We start from the raw sequence: 25,440 nt of genomic DNA on the forward strand, positions 1-25,440 counted from the left end.
GCCAGACCCATGTAGCTCAGCATTACATTGAATTGGTCGTGGAATCTGTAGTAGGGCCATTTCTCCAGTGTCCCAGGAGACATCAACTCTACAACACCAGGCTACATGGTGCTTATGCTACTGTATGGACTAAATGTGCTACCATGGTCATTATTTATTGCACTAAATTGCAATGACTATGTGCTACCATGGTCATTGCAATTTCAATGTTGAGTGTAATAAAGCATTCTACCTCTAAACAGTGTAGCTAGGAGCATTACCTATAGGGTCGGAAACTTTCTGTTTTGTAGACATTCCAACCTTATGGGATCCAGATGCCCGGTTACTCATCTGCTTATTTACAGTGTTAGCAGGTGGAGCGTTAGTTTCTACGATATTTTGTACATCGTCCGGAATTTCCACTTCATTATCTTCCTCCGTTGCATCATCAGAATCCAAGCAAATTGAGTCACCAGAAACTTTAGTTGGGCTTTTAGGACAGAAACTGACCTTAATGGAAAATAGAAATACTAAGCAGTTAGGTAAATGCCTCGAAAAAGTAAACATTTTTCAAACATACACTAGAATTTCCTACATCAGATAAATACACAAATCAGTCGTAACATTAAATCCTCCTGCCTAATGTTGTGTAGATCCCCCTTTTTCACCAAGCAGCTCTAATCGGTCAAGGCACAGACTCTACAAGACCTCGGAAGGTGTCCTATGGTATCTGGCATCAAAATGTTAGCTTCTGATTATAAGGGAACCTGTCAGTAGACTCATGCTGTCCAAAATAAGGGAATCAAAAAACAAGCACAGGCTTCCTCTTTACAAATATGCATGTTAGAGAAACCTAATTTAGGACCCAGTCAGGAAGGGAGTGAAAAGTCAAGAGGCAGCTCTCCTACCTGGCTTCACCCTGCCCGACCTAGCATGATTAACAGGTCTCACCCTATACACAAATAGACCTACCAATCATAACGAGCTGGATGGGAAAAGACAAGGGGGAGCTGCCACCTTGACATTTCTCCCTGTTCGAGGCTTTGAACATTGCTTGGTTACTAGGAATCCCATCAATGTGGTTCTTTTTAAGTCCTGTAAGTTACAAGGTGAGAATTCCATGGATCTTGCTTGTTTTTTAGCACATCAAATATTACTTAAATTGGATTAATTAGGAAGCCACCGCAACACCTTTATCTTTTTTGTAATGTTTCTCAAACAATTACTGAACAATTTTTGCAGTGTGGCAGGGTGCTGAGACTACTGCAATTAGGAAATACAGTAGCCATGAATAGGTTTTCAGTGCTTAGGTTGAGGGCACATTTCAAAGTAACATCCAGATGAATGCCAGCAGAAAATCACACCACCTCTGCTGGCTTGTTTGCTTCCCATAGCGCACCCTGGCACCATATCTCACCCAGGTAAGCATCACATACAGCAGTCCACACTAACTAAAATAAAACGCCATTCATCACACCAGCAGAGCTGCATCAGGGTGGGGATGGGGAGGTTGGTGGGAAGAGTTTACCTAGGAGACTAATCAAGGTCTCCTTCCTCAAGTGGACCCTCAGTAGTAGTGTAGGTACCACGGAAGCATAGGAGGAGGTTACCCCAACCCACTCATATGGTGACGCCCAACCACAGCGACTACCACTTTTAAATGTATAGGTGTGCACAGCATGCAGATACAGTTAGACTGCGGTAGAGCATGGTCTCCCTGCACTACCGCTCTCTGTAGGCCGCTTTAGTCCTGCGGCCTACAGAATAATAGGAGCACACACACACACAATGTCAGCTACCCAGCACAGGAGGCATGGTGAAGTCATTAACTGACAGTGGACACAATGCCTCAAGGTCCAGGTTTAGTTGAGTGTATATTTTATGAGTAAGTGGTTGTAGCAGAACATTGGGGCATTATACTATGAGGAGAAGACTACTACGAGGGCCATCATACTGTGTATGGGGGACTGTTGGGGAATTATACTGTGTGTGGGGGGACTAGGAGGAATCATACCGCGTGTGAGGACAGGCTGTTGAAGCATCAGAAATCATTAATAATTTTAGGTGCACTCAGTGTCCCTGTAATTTAATGTACTCTAAGGATATTAACGCTATCAAGGGGGCACATAAGAGGCATTATGCAAACACTAAATGTGAGCACTTTTATTACTTTCTAGGGCACTTACAGAAAGGGCAATTTTACCATCTAGAGGGCATAAAGAGAGCGTTTTACTATATAAGGGGTACAAAGAAGAGCACTGTTTCCCTTCCACACAGCGGGTGCAGTAACAGGGACAAATAGGCAACAGCAGGCTCAACATTGGGATAACAGGATAACAAGTTTGTGCAAGGTTGGGAATAGATGGGGATGATGCTGGAAAGGTGAGCAGTCAAATGTATCTTTGCTGTAATCTCTACAGATGAGTCAGGTCTGGAGAAGTTGTCATGGCGATTAGAGATTGACAGCGACATTTAACAGTTTACAGCTGTTAGGGGCACATGACAGCTGATCAGATCAGCTGTCATGTCCCTGGAAAGGTGCGGGCTCATCGCTTGACCCCGCAGCAAAGGCACATGTCGAAAAGGGGTTAAAAATGCATCATACATCACCTCCAATCAATGTGCAGTGGCTGCTGCAGGGAACTGTGGGTACTGTACAACAACTCCTATTCTTTTGACAGGAGCTGCTCTGCAGCACCCAGCAGCGACTGCTATACAATGAATGGAGGTGTGCTTTGCACAGTGTTTGCCAGAGCAAATAACAGCTGATCAGTGGGGTACACATCATCCAATCCGACTGATTTTGTCAGGGTCATTCAGCTTTAGTTTACAGTGTATGGGGGCATCTAGACCAACTTAATTAAGCAGCTGAAATTTCTGCAGATCCATATCTAATATTTAGCTTTTATATAATACTATTTAGTTACTATGTGACTTATTTCTAATTAGTGAATTTAGAACAAAATTCCAACTCTATATGCCAGGTTACAGGCTCTTTACCTGTTAGGTTGCCATGGTAACCTGTTCTAATGAATTGTGATGTCGCTGCTGTGATGTCACTAGGTTGTAAGCTTCTGAGAACCTTCAGTCATTTTCTGCTCAGCAGGTGATTTTGTTGCTTTGATCTCTAAAGTGACGGTTTTATTTGGAGTTGAAAACATGTTCTGGCTGGAAAGGTACATCCTTAGGACAGTGGGTTATATTGCCGGAGAGTATGTTCTCATGATGCTGAATGGACTCATAAATAATCAGCAATACAGGGATAAAGTGCAAAGGGGCAAAGAAAATTATCAGAGGAAAAAGCGTGAATTCATGGAAGTTCTCATGGATTTGGACCTTGTGGATAAGAGGGTGCAAGCTCTCCTTCAAAGGTACTTTAGATGAAGATATTGCTGGAGAGTATGTTCTCATGAAGCTGAATGGACTCAAATAGTCAGAAATAAATGGATAAAGTGCAGAGGAGCCAAGAAAATGATCAGCGGAAGAACCATGGATTCATGGAAGTCCTCATGGATGTGGCCTGCATAGACAGGAGGATGCAAGCTCTCCTTCAAATGTACTTTAAATGAGGATATCGCTGGAGAGTATGTGCTCATGATGCTGAATGGAAATAATCAGAAATACAGGGATAAAGTGCAGATGCTGAGGGGGCAAGAAAATTATCAGAGGATAACCATGAATTCATGAAAGTTCTCATGGATGTGGTCTGTGTGGACAGGCAGGAGTGTGCAAGCTCTCTTTAGATGTAGACAAAACCAACACCATGGTTATCCCATGAACTAAATAAAGTATCCACTGTATCTGCCAGCAAATACGATATACAAACCCGTTTCCTTATCAAAGCCATATATTCGAGAGGATTACAACTTCAAAAATATGTATGGACTCTAGAGATACAAGTAATGGGAGTTCTAATAGGTGATGTCTAGTCATGCCAGAAAAACAATGGTACTTTGTAAGCTAGGAGAAGGAGACTATTTCTCAGAGTGGCTGGAAAGTTGGTGTATGTGGAGAAGGAAAGTGTCCAGGAGCAGAGATGGCCATTATATTGATAGACTGGAAGGCTGTAGAGGATAGACACAACACATACAGAGCTATTACATAGTCATGCTGTAAGAATACAGCAAAGAAAGGGGGAAAAAAGCAGATGCTTCCTATACTGAACTCTGCCCCGGGATCCAGACAGTGAAGGGAAGCACCGTAACCAGTATATATGGGACAGTTGAAGGCAAATAGAAGAACGCAGTGATGGGATACAAACCCCAGACTTGGCCAGAACCAGGAGACAATATTGAAAGGAATGATGTAATGAATGTCTTCTGAGAGTAGAAGATATGAGAATTACAAAGTTATTTGCAAAACTTCTGATTGATTGGCTTTGAAAACAAAGCTGTGATACATTACCAGAAAAATAAGATGCAGAAAAGCAGTGTCAGTCTTTATGGAGGTTAATAAAAATTCTGATTGAATTGATTTAGGTAATTAATTTGCATTTTACTTTGTCGACCAGTTAGTAGCATTTCAAAATTGAACTTCCTAAATCTTGGTTAACAAAATGCCATTTGGAGTAGGTTTTTTTTTTAAGTAAAATAAAAAATTGATCCAAAAAATCTGGTGATAAATACTGTTTTAAATGTGCAGAAATCTAATTAGCAATGAGATGTCAGGGTTGTGAACAGTCAGTGCTCACTACATAGTGAGAGTGCTGTAATCACAACCACCTCTCCATGACTGGCATTCTGCTCTACACACACTATACGCACTACACACGTCACAGAGCGGTGGGTGTGATCACAGCGTGGGCACTGTCTAGTGAGCACTGACTGGTCACAGACTCAATGTCACTTCAATGACTGGAAGAGAGTTACTGCAGGAAAAATATATAAATTAAAAAGAACATGACAGCTGATACATGCTGCCCGATCTCAGCCAGGTATGTTTGACTCTGAAATGTGGTGGTATTTTTGAGAAAAACATAGTTAAAAAGCTAGAAATAGAAATAAGTTTTACCCAGCTCACCCTTGAATATATTCTTTTCCACCGGCAGTGCAAGGATGTAGAGCTTGAGTTGAGACGGGATTGTCCGAGTAGTGGTTTATCCGATCATATGCATTTACCAGCAATTCACAGGACAGGCGATAAACATAATTATTGTGGCCCCCAAATTATCTCTATACAAGGTATCCTGAGTCCCCCATAGCTCGTACTCCTACAAGTTCGGTTAGTAGGTGTAGTGATCTATGTCCTATAGCAGTGATGGAGAACCTTTTAGAGACCGAGTGCCCAAACTGCAATCCAAAACCCACTTATTTATCGCAAAGTGCCAACATGGCAATTTATCCTGAATACTTAGGTTTTAGTTTAGAAAAACAACTCAGTCATTTGCGATCTACAGAGACTATAGAAAAGAGCTTGTAAGCACTGCACTCCAAGCCTAAGATACTGTACTAACCACCGATTGCAGTAGAGGTCTGTTCTTGAGAATGGAGAGGATTTTTAATCAAAAGTAAAACTGCAAAGTTGTTTGTTTTTACAACCTCTTTGCAACTGTAACCCTTTATCATGATGAGAATACACAGAGGGCCAAAGTTAAAAGCTTGGACAAAGTCGCTCACCAACCTTGAAATGTGTTAAAAAATGTCTACAATTGAGGAAGTTTTTCCTTATCAAATAAAACGATTAACTTTTGGAATTATAGTTGAATAATATAATATGTTATGTAAGAGCAGTAAAAAGCATATGGCTCAATGGCCTAATTTAAATATGTAATAACAAAGGTTAAAAACCTTGAATAAAACAGATAATAAAGTATGATGCGAACAAAAGTGCCCCCAAACACAGTATGACACCCCCACACGAACAATATGATGACCCTACTGCACCTCTCTCCCTCAATCTCCCCAAAAAAGAATGTTGACCCCATCACAGTATGATTCTCCAACTGTAATCTCCACATAGTCCTCCAGACAATGTAATTGGCCCCTCATAGTCCTCCAGACAGTGTAATGGCCCTACATGATGCTCCATACTGTATAATGTGCCCATATAGTGTTCCATACTGTATAATGTGCCCACAGTGTTCCATACTGTATAATGTGCCCACAGTGTTCCATACTGTATAATGTGCCCACAGTGTTCCATACTGTATAATGTGCCCACATAGTGTTCCATACTGTATAATGTGCCCACATAGTGTTCCATACAGTATAATGGCCCCACATGATACAGTATAATGGCCCCACATGATGCTCCATATTGTATAATGGCCCCGCATGATGCTCCATATTGTATAATGGCCCCGCATGATGCTCCATACAGTGTAAAAGTCCCAGATTAAAAAAATAAAAATAACTACTCACTTCTGCCCGTTCCAAAGCTGATCTTGTCTCTTCCTATATCACAGTTCTACCTGTGGGCACGCACGCAGACTGATGCGGGCACTAGCGTCGCGGTCCCTCTCCTCTGCAAGCGCGCCCTCCCATCAGGCCGCGCACCCTGATGGGAGAGCGCGCGTGCAGAGGAGATGGCGCGTGTGCCCATTGGGAGGGCTCTGCGTGCCCACTCTCGCACGCGTGCCATAGGTTCGCCATGACTGCCCTATATTATTTTCATGCACTATTGTCATTTATTTACTGCAGGGTATTTGCTCATGTTTTTATCTTGGGTTTTGTCTGTTTAGTGGCCAGTGTGAACATGCGCTTACATGCTGCATGCACACCAACTTATATCCCAGTTAATTTCTTTAGGTTTTTTTTCATATACAGTGTGTGTAGCATCCACACTTATAAATAGCAAAAGTGCAGATAAAGTTTGTGGGTTAATACCAAACAAACCAGCAAAATGATGCTCATTCATCTGGTGATTGGATTGTTTATTGCTGAGAAAAATTACTTTTGTTTCCTCATATTGCCACGTGTATATAGGACATGTCCTGCTAATGACATAAGTATGGGGCAGAGCAATCTATTTGTAATCATCCTACCCCAATCACTGTTCATTAATCTGTGTAAAGAGGTTGGTAAACAAATGCAGAACACAGAAGGGGCCCACTTTTAATTTTTGCCCAGGGCCAAACTTTGTCTAACATTGACCCTGCAAACCAGATCACATCATCATTCCAATGCTCAGCGATGCATGGTGTGTTCGGACACATTTCTACCTTTACACCAATTTGTGGTACAGTAGCTCTTCTCTAGGATCTGTCAAGATGCGCCATCACTAGCAAACATCTAAAATTTTAAGAAGTGACTGGTCACTTACTGCTTCACCAAACAATGAAGAGGGCACCATCTAATAATCGGGATCTACCTGTAGCATCTCATAGAATAGCAAGTATGAAAACAACAAAGAGAGGAGATGCAAACTAGCAGTGATCACCCAAATAATCAAAAGTCACTAAATAATTATCAATAGCAACAATGATCTATAAAAATATATATCAATTTATTGAGTACAAATAATTCCTGACACATATACACAAAATGACAAACCGACAAACAAATAAAACACCATTAAAAATAGTAGTGGGAGAACACCACTGTCTAAGGAGCCAGCTGGTACACTGAAAATGGAAAATAATGATGCAATGTGTAATAATACAGAAATAAGGCAAAAAATGCGTAATACCAAACACACAGGCTCAATACAATATCTGTGATGGTCAAAACTACAAAGACCCTGCAGTGCATGCAACAGAGAGGAGAGTAGCTAACAGAAGGCGTGTAAAATACACCAATGGCTGAAAAAGCAAAATATAGCTTAAAGTGCCTGTTTGTCCTAGGCCCTGCTGCAGACATGTTCATAAGTTAGCTTTGGGGGCAAATTTGGCCATCCACAGCGACTGTGCATCTTTTTTATGCGGGGGCATTTCCCATTGTGTGGTAAAGGATATTGTGCTACTGGATTATTCATTTATTTATGTATGCATTTTCATTCCACTGGCTTGGCTCCCTGTTATTGAAAATGGTTGCATTAGTCTGTCTGTAGGCACTTTAAGCTATATTTTGCTTTTTCAGCCATTGGTGTATTTTACACGCCTTCTGTTAGCTACTCTCCTCTCTGTTGCATGCACTGCAGGGTCTTTGTAGTTTTGACCATCACAGATATTGTATTGAGCCTGTGCGTTTGGTATTACGCATTTTTTGCCTTATTCCTGTATTATTACACATTGCTTCATTATTTTCCATTTTCAGTGTACCAGCTGGCTCCTTAGACAGTGGTGTTCTCCCACTACTATTTTTAATGGTGTTTTATTTATTTGTCGGTTTGTCATTTTGTGTATATGTGTCAGGAATTATTTGTACTCAATAAATTGATATATATTTTTATAGATCATTGTTGCTATTGATAATTATTTGGTGACTTGATTATTTGGGTGATCACTGCTAGTTTGCATGGTCACTTACTGCTATAATGACATACATAGACACTACTTCTTGACAGGTGCCATTGTCACATGATAATATTCTCCTCACTTGTCAGTGGTTTTAATGTCATCACTGATCAGTGCAGATTAACCTTTATAAGTGTAGTAATTGTGAAGAACTCAATCCTATAAGTATCAATATAAGTATCAATAATTCAGATTTTTCTGTCACCTTTCTTGGAATTAATGAATTATTAAATTAAAGATTTCTATACAACAAAGGATAATCATGTTCTCTACTGCATACAACTTACAGTTCTAAGAAAAAAAAAACAATGTAGGAAAATACACTTCACATAAGAAAAAAGCTATTTTATCCAGGGTAATAATAATAATAATAATAATAAAAAAAAAATAAAAAAAAAACTTACTATACTTTTCTTTGATTCTAAATGCAAACATCGAATCAATGCATTAACATTTGTAGTACAGGTTTTCCAATCTTTTCCATATTCACTAAGATCACATTCAGGAAATACAGATGCTAGAAATTCTGCAAAACAAAGACAGCAGTTAAGCTTAAAAGGTCATCCATATAAAAGTAGTGGACAACCCCTTTAAATAGGAGATTGATGTTGTCAGATTCACTACAACAATTAATGTACAAAGCCATTGTGGCGCTCTTATGACTGAGAAACTAGTTTGTAACCTGTTTAAGTCCACGCTCACACTGCAGTAATCCTAACTAAGGAGCTAACCTCATTGTAATTTTCTTTGTGTAGCTTCTACTCTTAGGCTATGTGCCCACGATGCAGAAATGAAGCAGAAAATTTCTGCAGCATTTCTGCATCTCCCTGGCAGAAAACACGCATGCGGATTGTGCATGCGTTTTTCCTGCAGAATACATGCGGATCCACATGCGGATCCACATGCGTTTCCGTATGCAGATTGACAAGCGCTTTCCAGGCGATAGCATCACTTGGAAAGTGCTTGACAACTAGGTCACACTGTATAAATCCATGCAAACGGCATGGATTTATACAGTGTGAACTGTAAAAATTAAAACAAATAAAGCTATACTCACCCCCGAGGCCCCGGCGTGTGCTGCAGCGCTCGTTCCTGTCTGGTTCCCGGCTGCCGGCATATCGCGAGACAGAGCGGTGAAGGGCCTGCGGTCACATGACTGTGACGTCACCGCAGGTCCTTCAGCGATGCCGGCATTCAGAGAGAAGCCTTCGGAAAGGTGAGTATAAACTTTATTTGTTATTTTATTCTTTTTTTACAGGTACAATGGTACCCAGGTCTGGAGGAGAGTCTCCTCTCCTCCAGAACTGGGTACCATCCGCACATAGAGACGCATAGAAGAAGCTTGTACAAATGTACAGTCGCGGTTTCTATGCGTCTCAATGCAAGTTAATGGCGGGAGTTCCGCTGCGCTTCCGCAAAATTAAATGACATGCTGCGGATTTTTGTACGCAGCATAAACGCTGCGGAAAAATCCGCAGCATGTGCATAGAACATGCGGAATCCCCTTGGGGACCATGGGGTGCGGATTACCTAGCGTTTCACAAGCGTTTACGCTGCGGAAATTCCGCAGCATAAACGCTTGAAAAACGCTACGTGGGCACACAGCCTTAGGCCAAGTTCACAGGTGGATTTGTAAAAGGAAATTTTTCACAACGTGTAAACATAGCCTTAGTTGTGGTCTACAAATACTGACCAGATTAGCCCAGCCTAACCTGTATATACTATACCATGTTTATCATTGCCTCTGAAGCAACTTATAGATTATTAGGCTAAGCCTAATCAGAAGCTTAAGAATTCTCTAGAATGCAAACCAGGAGTATCAAACCATGGTGCCCAAATCGACTTGAATTTGTTGATAATACCCTTTTTCCAATATATTCCTTTTTCCAGGTTGAATACAATCAATCTACATCTCCATTTATACACACATACATATACACACAGTGCTGTCCAATGAGCTTACCAGCCTTATAAAGCATTCAGGCAATTGGTATTTTACCCGGATCATTTGTTTGCAAGTTTTCCATGTAACAAAGTACACACACCAGAGGAGTCAGCTCAATTGAAAACTCAAATGCTTGGCTGATAATGGCCACCGCCCTTTCCAATATCATTCAAGTTTTTGACAAGTCCAAGCAATGTGGAGTAGTGTGGCAACACCAGCACTACATCTAAGACAAATGGCATCAGCTCGCACTCCCACTACATATAAGAATTTTGGGGTTCAATAAACTCTGTGTATTAAATATAAGTGTAACAGTCAATGTGCCTCCCCATAAGATAAATGTGAAATCCTCACTAATAACTTCTGCCATTTTCATTCCTCTATAGGGCCAATTTCCCCTTCCCACTTTCCTCTACATTTAACAGAATAATTATCTAGAATTAAACACAATAGAGACCCATAGACCATGGATAGAATTCCAGAGGAATGTTCTAATTTACAGATTAGGTTTAGGACCTTGTTACCCTTGATACCTTCTCTACTCCCTTCCTTGTAATCAGCACCACTGGCATGTCCCACTTGTAGGTATTTATAGAAATCAATGGAGCCAATAGCAAGCTTTGGCTGCAGTTGAAGACAGAACTTAAACATAACATTATCCAATAACTAAGTTATTCCCCTACATTCAATTTTCTTCAAATCACTGAAGCCCTTAAAATAAAGAAAGGTTAGGTAACCATGAAGTTTCCCACATGGATGTAAATTGTGATGTTCCCTTGTTGTTCTGGATATCCCCAACTTTCCATATTATGTGTTCAGTTATTATCAATCAAAAGTTAAAAGGCAGTAATTCGGCTGGTTGAAAATGGTAGCCTACTTTCAGCCATCAATTATATTATATTAGATCATCCGTTGAATGAATGAAAGTAATAAAGGTGGGACAAGTCTCGCATCGCCTTTAATGATCTGTACTTTTAGTAGCGGCTGTGCATGGTATTACAGTTTACTACAGCTTCATTCCATTAGACTAAGCTGGAAGTTACAGTTACTATTAAAAGGATGAAGCTGTACCTGGTAAACAATGATGGAACCCTAAATTGCTGATCATCAGGGTTACTGAAAGTCAGAACCCATTTATCTAACACTGATGGTCCATACTAGGGATAGGCTATCAATTTTAAAGAACCAGATAGTCCCTTTAAAAAACATTTCAATTTACATTACCTCTTATTCCTGCAATCTTGTTGGCATCAAGTGCCAGTAATCCTTGTACACTTCCTTCAGTAGCACTGCTCACCAACGCCTCTTTGGTGAACAAGGCACGAACCAAGTAACGAGCGGCATACTTTGGCTGTGCCTTCAGTCTTGCCTTCACCAAGAAGCTTCCTGGGACTTTGATCTTCCTACTTGGATCACCAAGAAACTCTGACAATAAAGCAATTGAGGAACACTCAGAAAGTATAATATTGTCAATATAAATAAAGAAAATAAAATAAAATTCACACTATGACTCCATTTAAGTCCAAAAAATGTCAGGAGGGAAGAGCAATATCACTCTGTGCTTGTTGTTAAATCGACATGGAAGCACCAAGCAAAGATCTGTGCTACTGTCTACAGATCCCCCACGCTACCCCAATAGGGGGAATCCACATCTGCATCATCCTTTCTGGTTTTCTGTTCCGTCAAACGACAGACACAAATGACAGCTGCCTGACCGAGCTCTGTTGGGTTCTATTGGTTTGGTGGAAAGAACTGTGATGCGTGCGGTATATGACAAAATATGTGACAGAAGCTCCTAGTGGAGCCTTTGATGCAGAAATGATCTCAGCCAACATTTACAAGGCAATAACATGGTGCGGTTTCATCCAACAACAAGTTCTTAACCTTAGGCCGGGGGTCCCACTAGTCTACCACATCCGATGCAAGAGCATTGGATGCGATATGCTAATGACACTCGGCTCCTGCTCTGCTGCGAGCGGGAGCCGAGGGTCAGTGCTCTGTGCTTTGATCCTCTTGCATCAGAGAATCGAAGCATACAGTTGTGCTCAAAAGTTTACATACCCCGGCAGAATTTTTCCTTTCTTGGCCTTATTTCAGAGAATATGAATGATAACAAAAAAACTTTCTCCCCTCATGGTTATTGGTTGGATGAAGCCATTTATTGTCAAACTACTGTGTTTTCTCTTTTTTAAGCTTAATGACAACCAAAAACATCCAAATGACCCTGATCAAAAGTTCACAAACCCTGATGATTTTGGCCTGATAACATGCACAGAATTTGACACAAATAGGTTTGAATGGCTACTAAAGGTAACATCCTCACCTGTGACCGCTTTACTTGTAATCAGTGTGTGTGCATAAAAGCTGAGTGAGTTTCTGGGATCCAGACAGACTCTAGCATCTTTCATCCAGCCACTGACGTTTCTGGATTGTGAGTCATGGGGAAAGCAAAAGAATTGTCAACGGATCTACCGAAAAAGGTAGTTGAACTCTATTATACAGGAAATGGTTACAAAAAAATATCCAAGGAATTGCTAATGCCAGTGAGCAGCGTTTAAAACTGTGATTAACAAATGGAAAATCAGGGGCTGTGTAAAAATAAAACCACGGTCAGGTAGACCAACAAAAATTTCGGCCACAACTGCCAGGAAAATTTTTGGGAAGCAAAGAAAAACCCACAGATAACATCAGCTGAAATTCAGGACTCTCTGAAAACTAGCAGTGTGGCTGTTTCAAGATGCACAATAAGGAGGCACTTGAAGAAAAATGGGCTGCATGATCGAGTCACCAGAATAAAGCCATTACTGGGCAAATGCCACAAATCTCGCCTACAATACGCCAAACACAGAGACAAGCCTCAAAACTTCTGGAACAAGGTAATTTGGAGTGATGAGACCAAAATTGAACTTTTTGGCCACAACCATAAACGTTAAATTTGGAGAGAGGTCAACAAGGTCTATGATGAAAGGAACACCATTCCTACAGTAAAGCACAGAGGTGAATTGCTGATGTTTTGGGGATATGTGGGCTACAAAGGCACAGGCAACTTGGTAAAAGTTGAAGGAAAGATGAAAGCAGCACGTTATCAGCAAATACTGGAGGCAAATTTGCACTCATCAGCCTGGAAGCAGCGCATGGGACGTACTTGGAAGTTCCACCATGACAACAATCCAAAACACAAGGTCAAGTCGACCTATCATTGGCTACAGCAGAACAAAGTGAAGATTCTGGAGTGGCCATCTCAGTCTCCTGACCTCAATATCATTGATTGAGAAACTCTGGGGAGATCTCAAGTGCGCAGTTCATGCTAGACAGCCCAGGAATTTACAGGAACTGGTGGCTTTTTGCCAAAAAGAATGGGCAGCTTTACCATCTGAGAAAATAAAGAACCTCATCCACAACTACCACAAAAGACTTCAAGCTGTCATTGATGTTAGAGGGGGCAATACACGGTATTAAGAACTGGGGTAAATGAACTTTTGATCAGGGTCATTTGAATGTTTTTGGTTGTCATTAAGATTTAAAAAGAAAAAACACAGTAGTTTGACAATAAATGGCTTCACCCAACCAATAACCGTGAGTGGAGAAAAAGTTTTTTGTTATCATTCATATTCTCTGAAACAAGGCCAAGAAAGGAAAAATTCTGCCGGGGTATGTAAACTTTTGAGCACAACTGTAGCTGTGGAGGAGACTGAGAAATTAATTTCTCCATCTCCTCTGTTGCCGGCGTCGGCAGGAATCGCACTGCACTCAGGTGACATCCCAGCACAGTGCAATGTTTCACACGCACCCATAGACCTATATGGGTGCGTGCGATCCAAATTCCACATGCAATCACAGAATGCCACGTTTTTTGGGTTTTTTTTCAGTCCGATTGCGATCCAATCGGAGCTGGAAAAAAAAAAACACACACACATTTTATTTATATATATATATATATATATATATATATATATATATATATATATATATATATATATATATATATATATATATATATATATATATATACATATACATATATATATATAGTTATAATGTATGATAGTTCTGATTGCAATATGATTAAGCATAAGATCAAGGCTAATATAAAAGACTACTTTTCATCTATATAAATGACCTAACAGTTGAATCTGCTGCCAAAGTTCACAAGCATGAAAGATTAAGAAGGAAAGGGCTGGCAAAATCGTATCAGAAACTAGTAAGGAATAATGCTCATTTTTTTTCCTCTCCGAAAACAGTATAAATTTCTATTACCAACTACTTCATTAGATGTTAAAAAGTGCACAGCTTTTTTTGTGAAATATCACACATTATTAATGATATCAATATGGGCTGTGTCTGGGTGTCCTTTTTCATAAAAGGAAAACAAATGTAATAAATTAAAAAAACAGAAACAAAATAAAAAGTCTTCCTTTTATATATCTAAAGTCTTGATCCCAAGACAATTCCAAGAACTGGTTATATAAAAGAAAATAGTGCCAATGGCTGAGAAACATCAATCTTTTTCAGCTTTATGTACATTTTTTTGAATAATAATTTTTGTGAAGAAAAAAAAAAAAAAAATTCCTAAAAAGTTTGCCAGTTAGACTCTACTAAAGGCTTATTGACTAAAGGTCACTGATGTCAAAGTCCTTTAAAATTTGCATCGACTAAACTGAAAAGGCTGAAGCTTATTTTGGAGAAGACAGCAGGTATAAGTGAATGATGACGTAAAACGATTTTGAACACTAACTTAAAAATATGACTCGTCACTTGGTAAACAGAAATTTTTGGGGGAGAAGAGAGGGAATGGAAGGGGACGGGCTTCCACATGTAACTCACCATGTATTGGATCCAGTTGAACTGAAGATGATGGTAATTCTTCACTTGTAATATTTGTTGGCATTATCAATGGTTCGATCTCAGCAGTAGCTCCCCTTGCCTTTACTTTTCCCTTTGATGACGATGCAAGAGGCATGGTGATAATAGGTGGAGAAGAACATGTGCTTTCAGGCAAAGTTTCAATTTTTACTTCTTTATTTTCTTCATCTGACACGGTAATGATGGGCTGCAAAGAATGGGTGGATACAATGGTAGGGAGAGGTGGACTTGATCTGTGAAGAGTCTGCTGAGCTTCCATTGCAAGTGGCAATGAAGGAACGGGCTCACATTTTTTGGTGATCGGATGCAGTTTTCGTAGAGTGCTCCTTAAAGGCTGTAGTATCAGTGAGCTGGGAGCTCTTGGTGGAAAGTGAGCTAGTCTCTGTGCAGGCATAATGAAATAAAAGAGAATGTTTAATAACCCAAACACTTATTAAAATGGTGTGAATAATTTTGCAATAATTGTTTTGCAATTACAACATGGACGACAATCGCATCGCAGTGCATGGACTGGCCGGCAGCTCGACTGGCCGGCAGCTCTCCTGACCCGAGCTTGACAGCTGCATAGAAATGCATGCCGTCACACTCAGGTCAGTTCGAGCATTGTGATGAGATTCTCGTCTGTGTTATATGGCCGTCTGACTGCACCCTCAGGCTACGTTCCCACAATGAACTTTTGGAGAGTTTTTGACGCTGCACCATTTCTGCACCGATTATTTGAATTCGATTACTTGCGTTTTTTCACTGTATAGTTAAGTGTATTTTTTGAACATGAGTTTTTACTGCATTTTTGATGCTGCATTTTTTGTCCATTTTTGGATTAAATACCGCTGCTTTGATCCTTCTTGTTTTTTTGCTCTTACAAATCTTTATGGATATACTTAGGTGCAGATTACATGAATTTTTGATGAGCTTCCACAGCGGAAATGCACTAAAAACGAACGCATGTGCATTTTTTTTAACCTGCAGATTTTCCCCATCTAATGCAAGTCTATGGGGAAAATCCGCACAGAAAAGTCAGCGTACCTGCAAGAGAAATTGACATGCTGCATATTTGAAACACGCACCGCAGGTCAGTTTACAATGAGTAAAAAAAGAAGCACAGTGGGCATGACATTACTATAAATCCCATCCACTTTGCTAGATCTGTAAGCCGCTGCATCAAAAACTCACCAAAAGCTCATCATGGGCACATACATGGAGGGTGTGGTTGCCCAGTATTATAAAAGCACACAGATGAAAGTTGTATAGGGCGCTGGTCACACACAAGTAGTGCACAGTGTCTGGCTTACAACCTGTAAGTGATGCCCATACTTTTAGATCAGGCAGGCTGCCCTATATCAGCACACTCCCAAGGACAGATACCCCAATTTACCTGGCCAACTCGAAAAGGTCTGGCTGCATCCTGAATGACAATGTGCAATAAAGAGAGATGTATTTTTAATATAGGCAGCCACCCCCTCCATGAATGGTAGGTGTATCACTGGTTTTCATCAGTATTTTGCACCTGTGCTGGCTCAGCTCCATCCTGTGGTATATTGGTTTTGTGAGCTGGTGTTGGTGAGTAAGGCTGCCTTTTTTCTGTTGTTTTTGGAATGTTATGTCTTTCTGTAAGCCATTTTTGATTTTAGTTTCGGAACTCACAAGATAATGAGGACCCTTGACGTGGATTACGAGCATATTTTGGCCAAAATGTCGACCAATACCTCATGTATTTTCTACTTTTTTTTCATCATTTTATTACATTTTTCCATTTTTATGCAGGATGAAACCAGGCCCTTTAGGCTATGTGCCCACGTAGCAGATTTGATGCAGAGCGTTTTTGCCTCTCTCTGGCAGAAAAAACGCATGCAGATTTACATGCGTTTTTTCTGCCAGAGAGAAGCGTTTTTTCAGCATTTTTACATGCGTTTTTTCAAGCACTTTCCCAAGCGATTTTGAGCATCAATTGGAAAAGTGCTTGACAAGTTGATCACACAATATAAATCCATGCAACCGGCATGGATTTACAATGTGTGAACAACTTCGATGCTTTAAATGCAGCATCTATAGTAAAAAAAAAAAAAAAAGAGAATTAAAACGTTAAAAAACAAACAAAAAAAAACAAAACTGTATATTCACCTCTCCGGCGGCCCCCAGTCTGCTCTCCGGTCTGCTCCCGGCGACGATCCTCTCTCTTCAGCGTCCCGCAGTGTACTGTCAGGACCTGCAGTGACGTCATTTAGTCAGCTGATGGTCACGCGACCATCACCTGACCGCCGACGTCAGCGTTCGCGTGACCATCAGGTGACTAAATGAAGTCACCACAGGTCCTGACAGTACACTGCGGGATGCTGAAGAGAGAAGACGCGGCCGGGAGCAGACCGGAGGCCGCTGGAGAGGTGAATATACAGGTTTTGTTTATTTTTAAATTTTTTATTTCTTTTTTCACCACGTGGTAGCCGGGATGAAGAGGAGTTGTAGTCTCGTCTTCATCCCAGGTACCACACGCACCGCGATTACACTGTAGTGTAATCGCGGTAGAAATGGTCATGCTGCGTTTTGCAAAGCAATGCGAATTCGGTGCACAAATTAGCGCATCATGTGCACAGCACATCCGAATTCACATTGCTTTGCATGGCAGACTGTTTTACAAGCGTTTTCGCGGCTGTAAAAACACCACAAAAAAGCTACGTGGGCACATAGCCTTAAAGTTGGCTGGGTAAATTGGAGTGTCTGACCCTGCACTAATATAGGGGAGCCTACCTGATCTAATCGTATGGGTGCCACCAATAGGCTGTAATTCCAGACACTGTATGTGTAAATACCTCGCTCTGGAAGCCATATTTTCTAATAAAGATCTATTTATATTTTTAAAGAAATGTTTGGATAAAATGAAGCTGTCATATCTAGTATTTTTAATTATCTCACGATGAGACATGTATTTGTGTGACTGAGGCCCTGTGCAAGCCTCATCTGCGTGCATTTATAATACTGGGCAACCCTTCTACTCTATTCATGGTAGGAGTGTGAGTGGTTGTTTCATCAGTATTTTGCATTTGTGATCTGATGTCTTATTCCAGAGAAATCCACGTTTTTCTTATAAGTAAATTACCTCTTTCAGGCTATGGCCGGATACTGATCTGCTTGAGAATCTGCCTCCAAATCTGGTTTTAAATGAAGGGGAGTTACCAGTGTGATGTGTGATGGCCGCTCTCTGCTCTCCTGACCTCACTGCAGAGCTGTGTGTGATTATACCTCACAAAAGGACAGGATTAAAGGGGTTGTCCACTACTTGGACAACCTGCTCTCAATCAATATGTTCCACCTTATAAAATAACACCTTATATTCACCTCCAGTGCCGTTCCAACAGCGTTGGCACTGGTTCTCCTTCGGCTCCCTGCGGCCAATCAGCGCTGGCTTCACTCTCCCCTCCTTCGGACAAATCAGACATCCGGAAGAAGTGAAAACTGTGGCTGCTCTCTCATTACCTCTGAATGTCAATTATATCTGTAGGAGAGGAGAGCGAAGCCAGCGCTGTTTGGCTGCAGTAGAGCCAGTGTCAACACTGCTGGAACAGCATCAGAACAGTAGGGGGGTAGAGGTGATATTTTTCTGGGTGGGGGGGGACATAGGGATTGAGAAGGTGTTTCCTGAGTAATGGATAACCCCTTTAACCCCTTCGCAACCATGGGATTTTCCGTTTTTGCATTTTCTTTTTTTGCTACCCTTGCTCCCAGAACCATAGCGTTTTTATTTTTTGGTCAATATGGCAGTGTGAGGGCTTATTTTTTGTGGGACAAGTTGTACTTTTGAATAACATTACTGGTTTTACCATATCGTGTACGGGAGAAAAATTCCAAGTGCGGTGAAATTGCAAAAAAAGTGCAATACCACAGATGTTTTTTTACATTTTTTTTTACCACGTTCACTGAATGCTAAAACTGACCTGCCATTATTATTCTCCAGGTCATTACGAGTTCGTAGACATCAAACATGTATAGGTTCTTTTTTATTTAAGTGGTGAAAAAAAAATTTGCTAAAAAAAAAAAAAAAAAAAGGCGCCATTTTCCAAGACCCGTAGCATCTCCATTTTTCGGGATCTGGGGCCAGGTGAGGGCTCATCTTTTGCCGCAGAGCTGAAGTTTTTATAGATACCATTTTGGGGTAGATCCGATGTTTTGATCAGCCGTTATTGCATGTTATTGCAATGTTGCGGCGACCAAAAAAACGTAATTCTGGCGTTTAGAGTTTTTTTCTCATTACGCCGTTTACCAATCGGATTGATTTTTTTTTTTATATTGATAGATCGGGCGATTCTGAACTCGTTGATACTAAATATGTGTTTTTTTTATTATTATTTTATTTTGAATGGGGCGAAAGGGGGGTGATTTAAACTTTTATATATTTTTTTAATATTTTTAAACTTTTTTTTCACTTTTTGCTTGCTTCTATACTCTTCATAGGAGACTAGAAGCAGCACTTGTCTGATCGCCTCTGCTACATAGAGGTGATCAGCAGATCACCTCTATGTAGCAGAAATGTTCCTGTGCTATGAACACCGACCACTAAGTGGCGCTCATAGCGATCAGCTCATGACAACCACTGGAGTCTGCTGCAGACCCAGGGTTGTCATGCCCACACATCGGTGACCCGCGATCACGTGATGGGGTCACCGATGGGCGGGGTAAGTGACGCGCTTCCGGCGCGGCGATGTTAAATGCCTCTGTCAGAGATTGACAGCGGCATTTAACATGTTAACAGCGCGTGGGTGAATCGCGATTCCACCCGCGGCTGTTGCGGGCACATGTCAGCTGTAAGAATCAGCTGACGTGCACGGTTCAGTGCGGGCTCACCGCCGGAGCCCTCACTGAACCGGGGGTTACAGCCTGGTGTGTACTAATACGTCCCAGGCTGTAAAGGGGTTAAACACATCTGCGGTTGTTCTCTCAGGGCTTCAACTTCCATCTCACAGGCAGCAAGTGTTGTAATACAGCAGAGCTGCAGCAGATGACTTTGTAAGGAGACAAAGTTCAGTTCTACTGTTCTGTATTAGTTACATGTCTCATACTGGTAATGCCCCCTTTTATTAAAAATAAGCTCTAGAGACAGATCGTGTCTGGCCCATAGTTCTGAACAGCTCATTTAAACATAAGAAAAACATGGATTTTTCTGGAATAAGACAACGGATCACAGATATCAAGGTATCATTTTATTCAGCTTCCTACGACTCGCATACTAATATAGTTGGCTTAGCAGGGCTGATCCTACTGACAGATTCCTTTTAGATTTAAAATCCACCAAACCCAACAGATTTTGATAGGAGTAGCTGACCATCTAATATGTATGGGGGCCTCCCGTCTCATGAAAGAACCCAACGTTCATGGCTATGGAGGAGTCTGGAAACAGTTTTGTTTGGCGACAGCTAAAAGGTATGTGAGCAGGGAGCAAATGAAAATGGTTAAGTACCCAAAAACTTATAGAAACGAATTAAAAAAACAAACAATTACTCACAGGCTTGAAATGTGGTTTCATCCGTGCATGGTGCATCTCAGATACCCTCCTCTGGAGCAAATCCATCTTTTTATCCAGTTTGAGGACCATTTCATACACTGCCTAAAATGTTAAAATGTTGTAATCAGTTGTCCCTGTGGTAGCCATTACTTCATTTCATTCTCCCCGGATTAGCAGTTATTGCGAAGGAAAGCGGTTTTGTACGTAGTATATATGTACAGCGGGTGAAATAAGTATTGAACACGTCAACAGTTTAAGTATTTCTAAAGGTGCTATTAACATGAAATTCTCAACAGATGTCCACAACAACCCATCCAATCAATACAGGCAAAGAAATTAAACCATAGAGGTCCATAAATTAAGGTATGTGTAATAATGAGAAATGACACAGGGAAAAAGTAATGAAAGAGGTGCAAAAAGCCATGATACCAGCTGAGATCAGTAATTAGAAAGCAATCCTGCCACTTGATGAAAAATAATATCAGCGGGTTCAACTGATGTTCTATAAAAAGGTGTCTCATTACCAATGTGCCACAAAAGAAACATCTCATGATGGGTAAAACCAGTGAGCTGTCTCAAGACCTCCACAACCTTATTGTTGCAAAACATACTGATGGCATTGATTACGGATTTTTTTTATTTATTTATTTATTTATTTTTTTACAGAGTATTTCTAAACTACTTAAGGTTCCAGTGAGCAGTTTTGGGGGTCATAATCCAGAAGTGAAAAGAACATCATTTCATCATAAATCAGCCACGACAGGTGTTCCATGAAAGATTTCTGACAAAGAAGTGAAAAGAATTATCAGAAGAGTTGTCAAGAGGCAAGAACCACCTGTGGAGACCTACAGAAAAGACTTGGAATGAGCAGGTCCAATTGTTTCAAAGAAAACTATAAGAAATGCACTCAACCTTCACGGCCTGTGTGTACGCTCACCACGCAAGACTCCATTGCTGAACAAAAAGCATGTTCAAGCGTGTTTAAAGTCTGCCCAACAACATTTAGACAAACCTGTGAAATACTGCGAGAATATAGTCTGGTCAGGTGAGCCCAAATTTAAACTCTTTGGATGCCACAATACACACTATGTTTGGAGCCCAAAGGGCACTGCATATCAACCAAAAAAACACCATACCAACAGTGAAGTTTGGAGGTGGCAACACCATGGTGTGAATCTGTTTTTCAGCACACGGCACTTGCAAACTTCATACAATTGAAGGAAGTGTGATTGGACAAATGTAGAGACATTCTTGAAAAAAATCTGCCGCCATCTACAAGGATGATGAAGATGAAGCAAGGGTGGACATTTCAGAAAGACAATGATTCCAAACACAGCCAAGGAAATTCTCAACTAGTTTCAGAGAAAGAAAGAAAATAAAGCTGCTAGAATAGGCCAGTCAATCACCTCACCTGAATCCAATAGAAAATTTATGGAAGGAACTAAAGCTAGGTTCATAGAAAGAGCCCACGGAACTTCAGGATTTGAAGAGTGTTTGTGTGGAAGAATAGGCCAAAATCACAACTGAACAATGCATGCAACTAGTTTCTCCATACAGGAGGCTTCTTGAAGAGATCATCACCAACAAAGGATTTCGTACAAAGTATTAAATAAATTTCAGTAAGCGTGTTTAATACTTTTTCCCTGTGTCATTTCTCATTATTACACATAGCTTAATTTATTGACATTTAGAGTTTGATTTATTTGCCTTTGTGGATTGGATGGGTTGTTACCGATATCTGGTGAGAATTTATGTCAATAGCACCTTTAGAAATATATTTAATTAGAAAATTGGTAATGTGTTCAATACTTATTTCACCCGCTGTATGTATGGGGTGTGTGCATAGTGACTACACATATGGGTGTGTACAATTGTATACAGCAACTTTGCATTAATTTATATTATTTTACTATTCTTGAGGATTGTATATGGCAGCAATTCCCAACTGAGGTGCAGTGTCACCCTAGAGTGAAGTTGGAACCCCATGAGGGGTGCTACAACAACCTGGTTAAGAGGGGGGAAACTTGATGCATGCAGGATACTAGGGAGGAAGTTGCTCATGGCTTCCTGTAGCATCGCTAACAATCAATTGCCTCCACCTCTTTAAAACACAGAGGTAACTGAATAGAGTTGCAGGAAGCTATGAGCAGCTTCTTGCTTTAGGTCATCACGTATTCTGAAAGACATAAATCCTGCGTCATTCAGCCAATCATGAGGGAAAAAAAAGTGGGCAGCATAGGAGCATTTCACGTGACATGAGTGTGTCCTTTTATTTCGCATTTCAGGTCCAGGGGGACACAGTATATCTCTGTCGTGTATGTATGCGTATGTATATATATATATATATATATATATATATATATATATATATATATATATATATATATATATATATATATATATATATATATATATATATATATACATACACACAGTACAGACTAAAAGTTTGGACACACCTTCTCATTTAAAGATTTTTCTGTATTTTCATGACTTTGAAAATTGTACATTCACACTGAAGGCATCAAAACTATGAATTAACACATGTGGAATTATATACTTAACAAAAAAGTGTGAAGCAACTGAAAATATGTCTTATAGTCTAGGTTCTTCAAAGTAGCCACCTTTTGCTCTGATGACTGCTTTGCACACTCTTGGCATTCTCTTGATGAGCTTCAAGAGGTAGTCACCAGAAATGGTTTTCACTTCACAGGTGTGCCCTGTCAGGTTTAATAAGTGGGATTTCTTGGCTTATAAATGGGGTTGGGACCATCAGTTGTGTTGTGCAGAAGTCTGGTGGATACACAGCTGATAGTCCTACTGAATAGACTGTTAGAATTTGTATTATGGCAGGAAAAAAGCAGCTAAGTAAAGAAAAACGAGTGACCATCATTATTTTAAGAAATGAAGGTCAGTCAGTCCGAAAAATTGGGAAAACTTTGAAAGTGTCCCCAAGTGCAGTTGCAAAAACCATCAAGCGCTACAAAGAAACTGGCTCACATGAGGACCGCCCCAGAAAAGGAAGACCAAGAGTCACCGCTGCTTCTGAGGATAAGTTTATCCGAGTCACCAGCCTCAGAAATCGCAGGTTAACAGCAGCTCAGATTAGAGACCAGGTCAATGCCACACAGGGGTTCTAGCAGCAGACACATCTCTACAACAACTGTTAAGAGGAGACTTTGTGCAGCAGGCCTTCATGGTAAAATAGCTGCTAGGAAACCACTGCTAAGTACAGGCAACAAGCAGAAGAGACTTGTTTGGGCTAAAGAACACAAGGAATGGACATTAGACCAGTGGAAATCTGTGCTTTGGTCTGATGAGTAAAAATTTGAGATCTTTGGTTCCAACCACCGTGTCTTTGTGCGACGTAGAAAAGGTGAACGGATGGACTCTACATGCCTGGTTCCCACCGTGAAGCATGGAGGAGGAGGTGCGATGGTGTGGGGGTGCTTTGCTGGTGACACTGTTGGGGATTTCTTCAAAACTGAAGGCATACTGAACCAGCATGGCTACCACAGCATCTTGCAGCGGCATGCTATTCCATCCGGTTTGCGTTTAGTTGGACCATGATTTATTTTTCAACAGGACAATGACCCCAAACACACCTCCAGGCTGTGTAAGGGCTATTTGACCAAGAAGGAGAGTGATGGCGTGCTACGCCACATGACCTGGCCTCCACAGTCACCAGACCTGAACCCAATCGAGATGGTTTGGGGTGATCTGGACTGCAGAGTGAAGGCAAAAGGGCCAACAAGTGCTAAGCATCTCTGGGAACTCCTTCAAGATTTCCGGTGACTACCTCTTGAATATATATATATATATTATTCTGCAGAGTCACTGGCAGAATGCTGGAGGGGAGATACAGGTCACTGAGACTTTTAGATTCAGTGATGTGAAAACATGGAAGTGTTCTCCTACACATTTAGTGCAGAGAGGGTTAATAGCCAGGAGTTACAAGAGCATGCTTTAAAGGTGGATGACTAAGTGCTGGGAGGGAGTTATCCACCCTATCTCCTCTCCAGGGCGTGGTTTGCGGGCTATAAAGAGCCAGCCTGTGGACTCAGGTGTTCAGTACCTGGAGGCTAGCTCCAGGGAGAAGAGCTTGTGTTATTGTGCAGAGCTGAAATGTGTGGTTTGTTTTTGCTAAACCTCAGTGGCCGCAACCCAACCGGAGCAAGGACTTTGCTGGACATTTTGTTTTGCCATTCTGCCAGATGGGCCGTGTTTATTTTCATGAACTTTGCATTGGGTTATGCCCCTGAATAAACCAACTGAAATTTAAAGAGACAGTGTTCCGTGTTCACCTCTATGTGCAGCCTAGCGAACGGATCTACCACAATAGAATATAAATTATATATTGATTGACAATCAATTTCACATGTTGTTGTGCAAATGGAATAGACAATAGATGGAAATCAGCTTTCTGGCTGATGTTTTGGTCACTTTTGAATGTTGGTTGTGCTTTCACACCCGTGGTAGCATGAGACGGACTCTACAACCCACAGAAGTTGCTCAGGTAGTGCAGCTCATCCAGGATGGCACATCAAAGTGAGCTGTGGCAAGAAGGTTTGCTGTGTCTGTCAGCGTAGTGTCCAGAGGCTGGAGGCGCTACCAGGAGACAGGCCAGTACACCAGGAGACGTGGAGGGGGCCGTAGGAGGGTAACAACCCAGCAGCAGGACCGCTACCTCCGCCTTTGTGCAAGGAGGAACAGGAGGAGCACTGCCAATGCCCTGCAAAATGACCTCCAGCAGACCACAAATGTGCA

At 41.0% G+C, this 25,440-nt stretch overlaps 1 protein-coding gene and 1 long non-coding RNA gene across 3 annotated transcripts in view; one reads left to right on the forward strand and one right to left on the reverse strand.

Moving 5' to 3' along the window:
* The window catches only part of BEND2 (BEN domain containing 2), a 62,625-nt gene that overhangs the window by 12,255 nt on the left and 24,930 nt on the right, over positions 1-25,440 (reverse strand). The window contains exons 5-9 of the mRNA XM_073665381.1: positions 20,674-20,775; positions 15,141-15,561; positions 11,541-11,741; positions 8,776-8,897; positions 261-489 (exon numbers count right to left, since the gene is read on the reverse strand). Of these exons, the coding sequence (XP_073521482.1) occupies positions 261-489; positions 8,776-8,897; positions 11,541-11,741; positions 15,141-15,561; positions 20,674-20,775 (1,075 nt within the window). The remainder of the gene's footprint in view (positions 1-260; positions 490-8,775; positions 8,898-11,540; positions 11,742-15,140; positions 15,562-20,673; positions 20,776-25,440) is intronic.
* On the forward strand, positions 20,240-21,693 carry LOC141213978 (uncharacterized). 2 transcript variants are annotated; one of them, XR_012283314.1, is made up of 4 exons: positions 20,240-20,363; positions 20,448-20,591; positions 20,970-21,036; positions 21,340-21,693. It is a non-coding gene; the product is annotated as an uncharacterized lncRNA (long non-coding RNA). The 2 variants fall into 2 exon arrangements; XR_012283320.1 differs by lacking the exon at positions 20,448-20,591.

The sequence above is a fragment of the Phyllobates terribilis genome, unplaced genomic scaffold, assembly GCF_046119375.1.
Source record: "Phyllobates terribilis strain yellow unplaced genomic scaffold, ASM4611937v1 Scaffold_2__4_contigs__length_985480577, whole genome shotgun sequence".
Taxonomy (NCBI): Eukaryota; Metazoa; Chordata; class Amphibia; order Anura; family Dendrobatidae; genus Phyllobates; species Phyllobates terribilis.